This window comes from Procambarus clarkii, chromosome 17, assembly GCF_040958095.1.
Source record: "Procambarus clarkii isolate CNS0578487 chromosome 17, FALCON_Pclarkii_2.0, whole genome shotgun sequence".
Classification (NCBI taxonomy): Eukaryota; Metazoa; Arthropoda; class Malacostraca; order Decapoda; family Cambaridae; genus Procambarus; species Procambarus clarkii.
In genome coordinates, this window is record NC_091166.1 from 36796681 (window position 1) to 36810774 (window position 14094).

Here is a 14094-nt window from a genome sequence, read left to right on the forward strand (position 1 = left end):
ATTGGCAGTTGAGAGGCAGGACCAAAGAGCCGAAGCTCAACCCCCCAAGCACAACTAGGTGAGTACACACATACACATACACCTACACCGTGGTACAACGTTTCTGCAACCACTGAAACCCTAATTAACTAGGGAAATCAATTTTTTTAGCAGCATCAGAGTTTTTCCCTATTTCGAAGAGCAGTAGTAAAATAAATAAATAAATAAAAAAAAATAATAATAAAAAAAAAAATATATATAAATAAATAAAACACCTACAAAAAAAATATAAAACCAAAAAACCATTTGTCGTGGCGTCAGAAGTGTAACTACCCTGATGTTGCTAAGATTAGCCTCCTTCAGCCAACTCCATCGGCTCTAGTGCTTTAGGACACCAACAAGGTCACAAACACTAGCCCCCCCCAGCCAATGTACTGACAACCCAACAAAACACACACGCAAACAAACAACACATACAAAAATGTCAACCCATGGTGGACAGGCCACCGAACTTTCAAACCTCCTCTCTCTCTACACCCGCATCCTCTTCCTGAATTTCATCTCCCCATCCCTCTACCTCCCCCATCCTTTCCATTCCCTATGGACATCAAAGCAAAGCAAGAGCAGTAGTTACCGGAAGCCAAGCATCCGGAGAGGCATCACTGCCGTTATTTACTGCTAAACGCTTCTACTGTCATTAACAACGATTAGCAGACAGGCCAAGCAGAGTTAATTTCCTCGGGAAAGAAATACCAGGAAGCTAATTGGGCTTCGTCCTACCTGAGGTCATACGCATGATTAAAATGCGTCCTATTAATTACCAACACTGACTTGTGTGTAAAGTGTATGAGATTGTTGTATGCTGAAATATTGTATTCCACGAGCGTCTTGTGTTGTGTTTGCCAATTTCCGGTTGTCCCCGAAATTGGGCCAAGTGGGGAACCTTAGGTAAATTGGCCTTATACTAAGCAGTAAGGCCGTATAAGGCCGATATTGCAACACAATATCTTCCCAGTTTCGAAGGTCAGTCCGTTCAGAACAGGTCCAGACCTGAGATAAGTCCTCTTGCATCGTTATTTACGTCCAGAGGGCGAATGAATGTTGCAGGGGGCCAGGTGTTGCAGGGGCCAGGTGTTGCAGGGGGCCAGGTGTTGCAGGGGGCAGGTGTTCCAGGAGAGTGACGGTGCGTATTTGAGTTCCCAGCAAATTTGTACTTCGAGTAAAAGTTTTGCAACCCTCTTTTTCTATCGTAAAGTTATAAGACTGCTCCCTAGTGCTGCGAGTTTCTTGGCTGCCGTGCTGACTTTGACTCAGTACGTGTCTCTTGGTGGTTCTTGATGAGTAAAACTTTGTCCCAAACCTGTAAAATTCATCACCGAGCTATTCCATACGCTTGTTCCAGGGGGCGATATCACATTTTTTGTTATCATTGCCTGCGTTCTTGTTCATTCGTAAATGTGACTTGCCATCGTTGGCCGCTGGAAAAAATGGCTACAAGAACGGCTTGATGAACCTCATAGCAGTTGGCATTTCCTCGTATATGTAAAGGCTTAGGTGCTGTCATTATCATTAGCATCATCCACAGGTCAAGTGGATGGTGCTGGGTGTCAGGGCAGGTGGGTGATGACTTAAGAAGTACCATCATCAATCATAACTCAGCCCCCCCTCACCCCCCTGGTACGTGGGTGTAAACTAATTACAGAGTTTACCAATCAATCACTGATAGATCATCCATTCATCAACGTTCCTCATAGCCCGATCAATCACATAATCATATATTAAAGTTTATGCGATTAAAATTAATTAATTAGCCTCTCCAGCCTATCCCCTATCCCCGCAGGAGGGGGGGGGGGACGGCGAGGCGAGTTGAACAGCTGTGAACGGAGATGAAAACACACATTATCTCAAGGTTAATTTCCTGTCTTGGGATTAAACGGGTATCTGCTTACGTCTGTCTATCGTTCTCCTCTTCCGCCGTGGCCCCTCCCTTTCTCCCCTTTCCCACAATGGCCTCCTCTTTCTCTGTCCCATCCAACCCTTTCCATCGCCAACACCCAGCCTCTTGGTCGACACATTACGCACCCCTGATCCTTCTCTACCCCTGAAAGGGGTCAATTTAGAGCCCCCCTTACTAACCTTTCTTGTCCCACGAGCTCTCTCCCTGTTCCATTCCTTTCCTAGAGCCTACTTTCCCTCTCTCCCCTCCCCTTCACACCATCTACTGTCCTGTTCCAATTTCTGTCTTCCCCCCCCGTCTTGTTGTTGATAAATAATGTCTCAATTTCCGTCCAAAACCTCCCAACCTCCCATGTCCATGGTATAGAGAATGGCGACATTTTTATTTGTTCCCCTTCATGAAGACACACACACATACACACATATACTTGTCAATCTCAGTTGAGTGACAACTGAGAGGCGGGATCAAAGAGCCAAAGCTCAACCCGTGCAAGCACAACTAGGTGAGTATACACACACACACACACACACACACACACACACACACACACACACACACACACACAGACACCTAGAACCTGAGCACCTTCCAGGTGAGAAAACACACAGAGAACCAGGACTCACTAAACACCGTAGGACAAGGTACTCTGTTCTTGTAGTGCTGACGAACCCAACTGCAATTCTATGCAAACCTCTTTCTATAAGTTTCAGTGAGTCATTGGAGAGTGGAGAACTACCAGACAGGAAGAAGGCGGCCCATTTCCAACACATATATTGGGGCGGATAAACAATAGGCATTAACCTGCTGGTCTGTAATGTTGATATGTAAACACTATAATATTTTATAGAAATTAGAGGCAGACCAGTGGAACACTCTAAACATATCAATGTTTGCAACAAAGCTGCAACATGCATGAATAAAAAGGGAAGTTACGTCTGACTAACATACAGGAATTCCATGAACAAAGATGTCAGTTATCACACAGGAAAGAGCAAGATGGGTTGACAGCATCTTTCTGGATAGGCAGAGAGTCGTTGAACACCGTTCCACATCGAAGGCTGCCCCGCACACAGTCTTCAAAAGCTAGTTTGAGTGATTGGCACCGAGCTAAACTAAGTGAGAGTATACCTATCCAAATGAGATCAGAAAGCAAGTGGCGCACTATGAGATAAGGATAACGAGGCCACGGGCATCAACAGGCAACATCAAATTCCATAAAGGCAAAAACAGATTAGAAAAATCATCACCAGTCACCAACAGAATAAAAAATTGTTTCAAAACAGATTAAAACAATCATCCGAAGTTACAACTCAGAACGGAGGAGTTTCAAAACAAGTTAAAACAATCACCAACAGTCACAAAACGGAAACGAAGAGTTTCACGCCCGGTTAAAACAATCCCAAAACGCATCAACTCACCGCTTCAAACAACAAAGTATCATCACTAATTAACCCTCAGGTAATCGTATACCGGAGCACCTAACCGGATCACTTAACGCCTCAACTCCTCAACTCTCATTAACCGAATTTCACTAATGAACATAATCATTACACTCCGAAAATTAGACCGGATGTCAGTTCTCCACTAATCCTCTTAATTTAAATCATTTTCGTATGTGCCTGTATTGCCCCCGTAAGCTCTCTGCCAGCTCTAAAGAGCTTTATTTAGTGCTTGTTGGCAGCTCGGGGCCTCGTAGCCTGGTGGATATCGAGCAGGACTCGTAATTCTGTGGCGCGGGTTCGATTCCCGCACGAGGCAGAAGCAAATGGGCAAAGTTTCTTTCACCCTGAATGCCCCTGTTACCTAGCAGTAAATAGGTACCTGGGAGTTAGTCAGCTGTCACGGGTTACTTCCTGGGGGTGGAGGCCTGGTCGAGGACCGGGCCGCGGGGACACTAAAGCCCCGAAATCATCTCAAGATAACCTCAAGATAAGCTCTAATCAACTCTCCTGTTGGGCTTTAACCCACCTGGGAAGTTATTAGGGTAAAGCTCCTTTACGATTTTGTTATAAAGTCATTCCAACCACAGAACTTGACAGCAAAAGAAAATAAAAAGAAACAGTGAGTCTGTGTCTACAGAACAATAATAGATAATAGATTGTGATCAGGTTGATTGTGATAATAGATTGTGAACAGGTAGATCTGAAGGATTGTAACAGTCACAAAGTTAGGGAATCGTAAAAATGGGTATCGTCAAACTGAAGCATATTAATTAAGTGAAATAATATAGTGAAATAATAATAAAAAGGGAAAAAAAGGGGTATTATTTCCTCCACTAAATACATTTGCTCTGCTGTTTTGTAGAGCTAAACCTCTGTTATCAGCTGGAACTCTGTTGCTGTGGGATGAATAGATGATAATAATTGAAGAATATATTTCTGAGATGAGTCTGATATAAGGACCTTGTTGTATACCATCAAAACAAGCAGTTTGTGTTATATATGAGCTGATAAAGATCTTTTAGCAATACAATGAAATTTGGTCCCTGCTAATACATTAATCCATGCAATGTTGCATGGAGATAAAATGCAATATGAGGCCTCTCTTATCTAGTATTATTAGCTGAGCTCCCTGATTAGCTGCTACTGCTATCTCTGGCACGCTGTGATTAATTCTGTCATTAGCGAGAGTGAGAGAGACAGTGTGTACTCACCTATTTGTGCTTGCGGGGATTGAGCTCTGGCTCTTTGGTCCCGCCTCTCAACCGTCAATTAACAGGTGTACAGGTTCCTGAGCCTATTGGGCTCTATCATATCTACACTTGAAACTGTGTATGGAGTCAGCCTCCGCCACATCACTTCCTAATGCATTCCATTTGTCAACCACTCTGACTCTAAAAAAATTCTTTCTAATATCTCTGTGGCTCATTTGGGCACTCAGTTTCCACCTGTGTGTGTGTGTGTGTGTGTGTGTGTGTGTGTGTGTGTGTGTGTGTGTATGTGTGTATGTGTGTGTGTGTGTGTGTGTGTGTGTGTGTGTGTGTGTGTGTGTGTGTGCGTGTGTGTGTGTGTGTGTGTGTGTGTGTGTGTGTGTGTGTGTGTGTATTCACCTATCTGTGCTTACGGGGTTGAGCTCTGCTCTTTCGGCCCGCCTCTCAACTGCCAATCAACTGTTTCTACTACTACTATTTTTTCCCCACACCACACACACACACACACACACACACCAGGAAGCAGCTCGTGACAGCTGACTAACTCCCAGGTACCTATTCTACTGCTAGGTAATAGGAGCATCAGGGTGAAAGAAACGTTGCCCATCGTTTCTCGCCGGCGCCGGGAATTGAACCCGGGCCACAGGATCACGTGTCCAGCGTGCTATCCACACAGTCACCGGCGCCCACTGTGTGTGTGTGGATGCGTGTGAGAGAGAGAGAGAGAGAGAGAGAGAGAGAGAGAGAGAGAGAGAGAGAGAGAGAGAGAGAGAGAGAGAGAGAGAGAGAGAGAGAGAGAGAGAGAGAGAGAGAGAGAGATTTTATTACTTCTCCTTACTCTACATTTTATACACAGCAGCTATGCAGTTTAAGCCAGACTCATTGAGTGTGTGTGGGGGGGGGGGGGGGGGGGTAGTTACTCCATGACAGGTGACAGAGTGGGAAGAGCACCTATTCAGCACCTCACCCATCCTACCCATTCCCTGGATGGCCTTGAGGATGGGGGGGGGGGCGATTGCCTCACCAATTACCTACATCCTTACTGCTGGTTCTGAACTATTATGCTATGTGATAATTTGATCCGTGCTAATACATTCGCTCGAAAGCAGACCAAACGAGCCTCCCACTTTGCTAAGTGGGTTCCCACTGCCACTTTGCCCGTGGAGTCCCCTCTTGTGTATTAGAGCGGTCTTCTTCACTCGCAGTCTCCTCTAGCTTAAAACCCTCTTACCAGCCAAAATTATTTCCTCAATTTTTATATTAAGATCAAATGGATCAAATATTTGGTGTCTATATTCAGAAGTCTATTATGAAGAGAGTTGGCTTAGCTAGCATGATTCTATAGTACATAGATAGGATACGAGGACAAGATAGAAAATGGGATAGGTAAACTTAGTAGGAGAGGGGAACTATGACAAACCACTGAACCATCGAGAATCAAACTCCGACCTGCAAGAATTTGACGCCATTGCTGTAGTGACGAAAGTATCTAGCGTCTAGGTACAGATAGTTCCAAACCATGACCAAGAACATTCCAAGGAACGTCCTAGGAACGTCCAAGGAACGTCCAAGGAACGTCCAAGGAACGTCCGAGGAACGTCCAAGGAACGTCCAAGGAACGTCCTAGGAACGTCCAAGGAACGTCCAAGGAACGAAGTAGCAAGAGGAGCGGATGGTCTGACGTGGCAAGCAGGGACACCTTTCCAAAATGTGTTGTGCTTCAAACCTTTCCAAAATCCGTAGTGCTTCTAACAACAAAAGGACTCTGGAATGCCCTGGCTGGCTGTGTTCCAGAGCGCTCTGGACTTGGCACAGGCGCCGGGATGCGACTGGAATATTGGCAACCTTCCTGTGGCTGACGGTACCTTATTGTGTCTCAGATTAATTAAATCCATATAGAGGCGTGGCAGCAATTTGTATAAATATGATGTACACATGACATGATGTAAACACACACACACAAAATATGTATATGTGTGTGTGTGTGTATGATATGTTATAATGACGATATATCATTGTAATTGTGATATATCACATTGTGATATATCACATTGTGATATATCACACTGATATATCACATTGTGATATATCAACACAATTGTGTTGATATATCAATTAACATCTTTTTGAAGCAATAGAGTGACTTCAACTCTCGTTCTGGTTCTCGTGAAATTTACTAGTTGTTAGCGATAGTTTTAAGTGGTTAACTGCATCTTTTTGCTTTAACTAGCAAAGGTTTTTTTTAACTAATTAAAGTTGAAAATACAACAGGAGAAAAGTAACAGCAGAAGAAGAAGAAGAAGAAGGAACACATGGAAAGAGGAAAAGATAAATAAAAAGAAGAATCGTGAAAAGGACATAAGAAAGGTAAGGAAAGAAGGAATTAGAAGAACACGAAGGATAGTAGGAGCTAGTAAAGTGAGTAAAATAGGAAGGTTTATTAAATATAATATATTGTGTCAGAGGGGAGGAGAATAATTACGAATGGCGGTAAATGAAAGATGAGAGAAGAGGGAAAGTGGGAAGGGAAAGACAGGAGGAGGAAAAACACAAAGGAAAGCGATATGAGATGAGAGTAATTAGGAAGACAAGCCGAGGGGACAGAGGAAAAATTCAAGAGAGAAAGAGAGAGAGAGAGAGAGAGAGAGAGAGAGAGAGAGAGAGAGAGAGAGAGAGAGAGAGAGAGAGAGAGAGAGAGAGAGAGAGAGAGAGAGAGAGACACAGAGAGAGAGGACTGCCCATAACACACATACCAAAGCCTTCGTAACCCGAAAAGAAATGTTTGTGTAGGGTTCGATCCCCGAGGCCCCCACCAGCCCACATACCGTCACAATAACCAGGAGTTCCTCTCACAGCGCCAGACATCCCGTTACATATAAACCAACACATATCAAATCAAATTTCACATGTGTGGATTTTATTACATGTTCCCTGCCACATATAAAGCGTCACCCTTCCCTGCATCCCGGTACTTGTAATGACAATGCTACGCCATTGTTAATGTCGCTAGAGAGAAAAATGGCCCATAGTGCCACAATAGTGCCACGTGGGTGGCATATGTGCTAATGAAACGATGCCTGGAATACGCTAAATGCTTTCGTGACTTCCTATTATCGGGGTCAGAAAGGCTGTTAGTCTTATTGAGGTCTCGTTAAGGCCTAAGGCAACTACTGGGCTTCCCCAATGTGCTACCCACAACAGTTGAATAGGTCCAGGGTACCTAATGATTGGCGAAAGGAGGCTTCGATTGGTAGGTAACATGAACTAACATCTTGCTCTGCCCCGGGAATCGAACTCGGACTCGATTGGGGTTAATTCTGCTATTGACTAGTTTGAAGGTCAGTTAATATTGCGAGAGTCTGACCTTTAACCCCTCCTCGCGGTGGCCTAACGATCAAACACTGAAAATCCGTTGTTGGAGACAGGAAGCCTGCGCTTATGTTTGTTGAGGTCCCCCTCTGCCAACTACTGACCGGGACCAAAGAGCCAGAGCTCAACCCCCGCAAGCACAACCAGTGAGTACTGACCTTACCCAGTATGCAACCCACAACAGTTGCCTAAATCCCAGGTACCTATTAGACTACTAAATGAAAAGAAATGTGCCCAACCGTTTTTGTCCCGCCCGGGGGTATGAGAACCCAGGTCCCTCTACTGCATGCTGTTTCAATATTCCCGAAAATCACTAAATATTATCAAAATAATGCCAAAAACAAGGCCACATAAAGATCAAATTTCCATAACGCTGCAAATTGAACTAAACTACCGGATTCACCGCCGCCAACAAGCCTCCATCAACACATATACAAGAGCCAATGGCGTAATTTCCTCTGTCGTACCCCAACTTCAGCAGGCAAATGAAATTATTCAACGCGAAAGCGAAGGAAAAAAAATGAAAAAAAGCACCTGAGAATCCACAAGTCGTTAAAACTTTAGAGTAGTTGGAATGGAGCCTCCTAAGTTATATCTCGGAGCCTCCGGTGCTGACAACTTGGCTCTTGCAAGGAGAGAAAAGTGTCATCTTTTGCAATCAATGGTCACTGAAACAACTGAGGGAAGAAAGAAGATTGGTGGACTTCTTTCAGCGTGGAAAGTTGAAATGGCTTTATGGGGGGGTTGGCGAAAGGTGGTATAGTGGAGTCGTTGTGGCCAACCGGTTGCCAGCAACCGGTTGGGTCTGGTCTAATTACCTCCTTTCCTTCCTCCCAAATATCTTACATTCTCGGCCTGCGGGTTTTCTTCCTATTGGGGAGTGTTGTACATGTTGCTATGGCGGTGTGTCCACTCACAGGACGAGTGGCGCTCCCCAATACTGTCACTATGGCGGTGTGTCCACTCTCAGGATGAGTGGCGCTGCCCAATACTGTCACTATGGCGGTGTGTCCACTCTCAGGATGAGTGGCGCTGCCCAATACTGTCACTATGGCGGTGTGTCCACTCACAGGATGAGTGGCGCTGCCCAATACTGTCACTATGGCGGTGTGTCCACTCACAGGACGAGTGACGCTGCCCAATACTGTCACTATGGCGGTGTGTGCACTCACAGGATGAGTGGCGCTGCCCAATACTGTCACTATGGCGGTGTGTCCACTCACAGGATGAGTGGCGCTGCCCAATACTGTCACTATGGCGGTGTGTGCACTCACAGGATGAGTGGCGCTGCCCAATACTGTCACTATGGCGGTGTGTCCACTCACAGGACGAGTGACGCTGCCCAATACTGTCACTATGGCGGTGTGTCCACTCACAGGACGAGTGACGCTGCCCAATACTGTCACTATGGCGGTGTGTCCACTCACAGGACGAGTGACGCTGCCCAATACTGTCACTATGGCGGTGTGTCCACTCACAGGACGAGTGACGCTGCCCAATACTGTCACTATGGCGGTGTGTCCACTCACAGGATGAGTGGCGCTGCCCAATACTGTCACTATGGCGGTGTGTCCACTCACAGGATGAGTGGCGCTGCCCAATACTGTCACTATGGCGGTGTGTCCACTCACAGGATGAGTGGCGCTGGCCAATACTGTCACTATGGCGGTGTGTCCACTCACAGGACGAGTGACGCTGCCCAATACTGTCACTATGGCGGTGTGTCCACTCACAGGACGAGAGACGCTGCCCAATACTGTCACTATGGCGGTGTGTCCACTCACAGGACGAGTGACGCTGCCCAATACTGTCACTATGGCGGTGTGTCCACTCACAGGATGAGTGGCGCTGGCCAATACTGTCACTATGGCGGTGTGTCCACTCACAGGATGAGTGGCGCTGCCCAATACTGTCACTATGGCGGTGTGTCCACTCACAGGATGAGTGGTGCTGCCCAATACTGTCACTATGGCGGTGTGTCCACTCACAGGATGAGTGGCGCTGCCCAATACTGTCACTATGGCGGTGTGTCCACTCACAGGATGAGTGGTGCTGCCCAATACTGTCACTATGGCGGTGTGTCCACTCACAGGATGAGTGGCGCTGCCCAATACTGTCACTATGGCGGTGTGTCCACTCACAGGATGAGTGGCGCTGCCCAATACTGCCACTATGGCGGTGTGTCCACACCACAGGATGAGTGGCGCTGCCCAATACTGTCACTATGGCGGTGTGTCCACTCACAGGATGAGTGGCGCTGCCCAATACTGTCACTATGGCGGTGTGTCCACACCACAGGATGAGTGGCGCTGCCCAATACTGTCACTATGGCGGTGTGTCCACTCACAGGATGAGTGGCGCTGCCCAATACTGTCACTATGGTGGTGTGTCCACTCACAGGATGAGTGACGCTGCCCAATAAACTCGCCCCTCGGGGCAAAATTTATATATTTAAATTTAAATTCTCTATTACATGTTTAATTCTCTCCTGTTATCCTATTCACTTCATTTGTTGCCTTGTTCTTCCTCTTCCACCGCTTCTATTCTGTTCTGTAACCAATCAGTTTTTTTGTTTACTTTCTATCTCCAAATCTTCCTTTTGGGATTTGATTTCCTTCGGGTCTCCTGGCTTCAAGGTTGCAATGTGATCTTTACTCCTGTCAAGTTTTTCTTCACTTCTGTCAAGTTTTTCTTCACTTCTGTCAAGTTTTCCTTCACTCTTGTCAAGTTTTTCTTCACTCCTGTCAAGTTTTTCTTCTGTCAAGTTTTCCTAAACTCCTGTCAAGTTTTTCTTCACTCCTGTCAAGTTTTCCTTCACTCCTGCCAAGTTTTTCTTCACTTCTGTCAAGTTTTTCTTCACTCCTGTAAAGTTTTTCTTCACTCCTGTAAAGTTTTTCTTCATTTCTGTCAAGTTTTCCTACACTCCTGTCAAGTTTTCCTTCACTCCTGTCAAGTTTTCCTTCACCCCTGTCAAGTTTTTCTTCACTCCTGTCAAGTTTTCCTTCACTCCTGTCAAGTTTTCCTTCACCCCTGTCAAGTTTTTCTTCACTCCTGTCAAGTTTTCCTTCACTCCTGTCAAGTTTTTCTTCACCCCTGTCAAGTTTTCCTTCACCCCTGTCAAGTTTTTCTTCACCCCTGTCAAGTTTTCCTTCACCCCTGTCAAGTTTTTCTTCACTCCTGTCAAGTTTTTCCTCACGCCTGTCAAGTTTTTCTTCACTCCTGTCTAGTTTTTCCTCACGCCTGTCAAGCTCTGCCTCTAAGTCTTCATTAACCTCATTCTTGTTTTGTGCATTTCAGTATTTCTTCAAGTTACATTCTCAGAGAAGATGCCTCTTCTGAGAGCACTCTTATCTCTCCTGCTTTCTCTCCTTTGCTTCATTTTCCAACATTTTTGCATGACCTCTCGCTTCTTGCAGGTCGGAGTTCAATCCCCGACCGTCCAAGTGGTTGGGCACCATTCCTTTCCTTCGTCCTATCCTAAATCCTTATCCCCCCTAATCTCTTCCAAGTGCTACATAGTCGTAATGACTTAGTGCTTTCACCTGATAATAATCTTACCTCTCACTAGTTCATTCAAGCTTTTTTTGTTGCACTATGTGAATTGCCTTCCTGGTTGTGGTGGTGGTGGTGGTTGTGGTTGTGGTGGTGGTTGTGGTGGTGGTGGTGGTTGTGGTGGTTGTGGTTGTGGTGGTGGTTGTGGTGGTGGTGGTGGTTGTGGTGGTGGTGGTGCTGGTTGTGGTGGTTGTGGTGGTTGTGGTGGTGGTGGTGGTTGTGGTAGTTGTGGTGGTTGTGGTGGTGCTGGTTGTGGTGGCTGAAGTAGTGGTGGTAACTGTGTTAAGGTGTTGTCGATGAAAGTTAGTGTGTTTCAGAGTTGGTGTGAGATGCACTAATGATCGGATGAAGAACTAACTGATGCTGCGCCAGCATCCCCATCACCACAATGTCCTCCCCCACCACCACCACCACCACTATCCCCATCACCACCACCATCACCATCATGTCTTCCACTATTACCATCACCACCACCACCACTATCCCCATCACCACCACCATCATGTCTTCCACTATTACCATCACCACCACCACCACTATCCTCATCACCACCACCATCACCATCATGTCTTCCACTATCACCATCACCATCATGTCTTCCACTATCACCATCACCACCACCATCACCATCATGTCTTCCACTATCCCCATCACCACCACCATCACCATCATGTCTTCCACTATCACCATCACCACCACCACCACTATCCCCATCACCATCACCATCATGTCTTCCACTATCACCATCACCACCACCACCACTATCCCCATCACCACCACCATCACCATCATGTCTTCCACTATCACCATCACCACCACCACCACTATCCCCATCACCACCACCATCACCATCATGTCTTCCACTATTACCATCACCACCACCACCACTATCCCCATCACCACCACCATCACCATCATGTCTTCCACTATCACCATCACCACCACCATCACCATCATGTCTTCCACTATCACCATCTATATCACCAAAAGGAAAAAAAAGCTGGAGGAACTACAGAGAACTAGGAACAGAGGACAATAAAGAGGGACTAAAAAGAACTAGAAATAAATACACCAAGGACAGAAGAGAAGCTGAGAGGCAAGTTGAAAATGACATTGCGGCAAAAGCTAAGGACTAAAGCTATTCTATAGGCATATATATGGAGGAAAACAACAGTGCCAGCCCATGTTTTCAGATTGAGGAGACAAACGGAAGAATTTCAACAGAAAAAGATAATGAGGTATGTGGGGACCAAAGCACACACTAGAAAGTGAAGGGACGACGACGTTTCGGTCCGTCCTGGACCATTCTCAAGTCACAATCGACTTGAGAATGGTCCAGGACGGACCGAAACGTCGTCGTCCCTTCACTTTCTAGTGTGTGATTTGGTCAACTTATTTCAGCCACGTTATTGTGACTCCTCGTCTGCGTATGTGTCTCAGCAAAAAAGATTTCAGGAGTTCTATAGAACAGAACCAACATGGAGACCAAACTTGCGAAATGAATGGCCAGAAGAATCAGTGAATGCAGTCACGGTAGAAGAGTCAATGAATCAAGAATCAGTGAATGCAGTCACGGTAGAGGAGTCAATGCATCAAGAATCAGTGAATGCAGTCACGGTAGAGGAGTCAATGAATCAAGAATCAGTGAATGCATTCACGGTAGAGGAATCAATGAATCAAGAATCAGTGAATGCAGTCACGGTAGAGGAGTCAATGAATCAAGAATCAGTGAATGCAGTCACGGTTGAGGAGTCAATGAATCAAGAATCAGTGAATGCAGTCACGGTAGAAGAGTCAATGAATCAAGAATCAGTGAATGCAGTCATGGTAGAAGAGTCAATGAATCAAGAATCAGTGAATGCAATCACGGTAGAGGAGACAATAAATCAAGAATCAGTGAATGCAGTCACGGTAGAAGAGTCAATGAATCAAGAATCAGTGAATGCACTCATGTGCAATGAAAGCACAACCGAGACACAGTGAGGGAGGAAGTTTCAGGGATGATGTTTCAGGCTAGAGGAATGAAACAAGGAGGGTGCCACAAGACAACAAGTAGGGTGCCACAAGACTCGGTCTTGTGGCACTGCCGCTGTTCCAAATTTATGTGAGCCATCTGCCCGAGGGAGTAAGCTCGTACATATCAATGCTTTCAGATGATGCAAAGCCGACGAGGAATGTAACACACAGAGGACGACTGCAGGAAGATACGGCAGGACCTTCACAAACTTCAGGAGTGGTCAAACGAATGGTTTATGTAATTCAATCCCAACAAGTGTAAGGTGATGACGATGGGAAAGGGGTGAAAGGAGACCAGAAGGCATCTGCACCATAAGGGAAAGACAGTTACAGGTATTGGAAAGAGAGAAAGAGAATCTGGGAACGATCACAAACACGGCAAGCACACATAAACAGGATATCATCAGCATCATACGAGACGCTGGCAAATATATAAACCATTGTTGAGAAACCTAAATCAGGATTAACTCAAAGACATCTACACAACATTTAATAAATCAATACTGGAATATTCAGGACGGGCAAGGAATCATTACCTTGTGAAGCTGAAAGCCAAAACTGGAAAAGTACA

General features: G+C 45.7%; 2 protein-coding genes across 2 annotated transcripts; one reads left to right on the top strand and one right to left on the bottom strand.

Moving 5' to 3' along the window:
- Window positions 1–10699: 10699 nt before the first annotated feature.
- Window positions 10700–12482, bottom strand: LOC123772531 (golgin subfamily A member 6-like protein 25). The gene is made up of 2 exons (XM_069326134.1): window positions 12420–12482; window positions 10700–11233 (listed from the first exon to the last, which is right to left on the bottom strand). Exons 1-2 carry the CDS (start codon window positions 12480–12482, stop codon window positions 10700–10702), a joined length of 597 nt encoding a protein of 198 aa, XP_069182235.1.
- A 182-nt stretch (window positions 12483–12664) lies between these two features.
- Window positions 12665–13490, top strand: LOC138365649 (uncharacterized). Its single transcript, XM_069326135.1, has 2 exons — window positions 12665–12745; window positions 12909–13490. Exons 1-2 carry the CDS (start codon window positions 12665–12667, stop codon window positions 13488–13490), a joined length of 663 nt encoding a protein of 220 aa, XP_069182236.1.
- The last annotated feature ends 604 nt before the right edge of the window (window positions 13491–14094 follow it).

What these genes read in the sequence shown, in the direction of transcription:
- LOC123772531 (XM_069326134.1), bottom strand. Translation starts at nt 12,482, where the DNA reads ATGGTGATAGTGGAAGACATGATGGTGATGGTGGTGGTGATGGTGATA. An exon ending in TGATAGTGGAAGACATGATG is followed by an intron (nt 11,234 to 12,419) that starts GTGATGGTGGTG and finishes GCACAAAACAAG; the next exon opens with AATGAGGTTAATGAAGACTT.
- LOC138365649 (XM_069326135.1), top strand. Translation starts at nt 12,665, where the DNA reads ATGGAGGAAAACAACAGTGCCAGCCCATGTTTTCAGATTGAGGAGACA. An exon ending in CAACAGAAAAAGATAATGAG is followed by an intron (nt 12,746 to 12,908) that starts GTATGTGGGGAC and finishes AACTTATTTCAG; the next exon opens with CCACGTTATTGTGACTCCTC.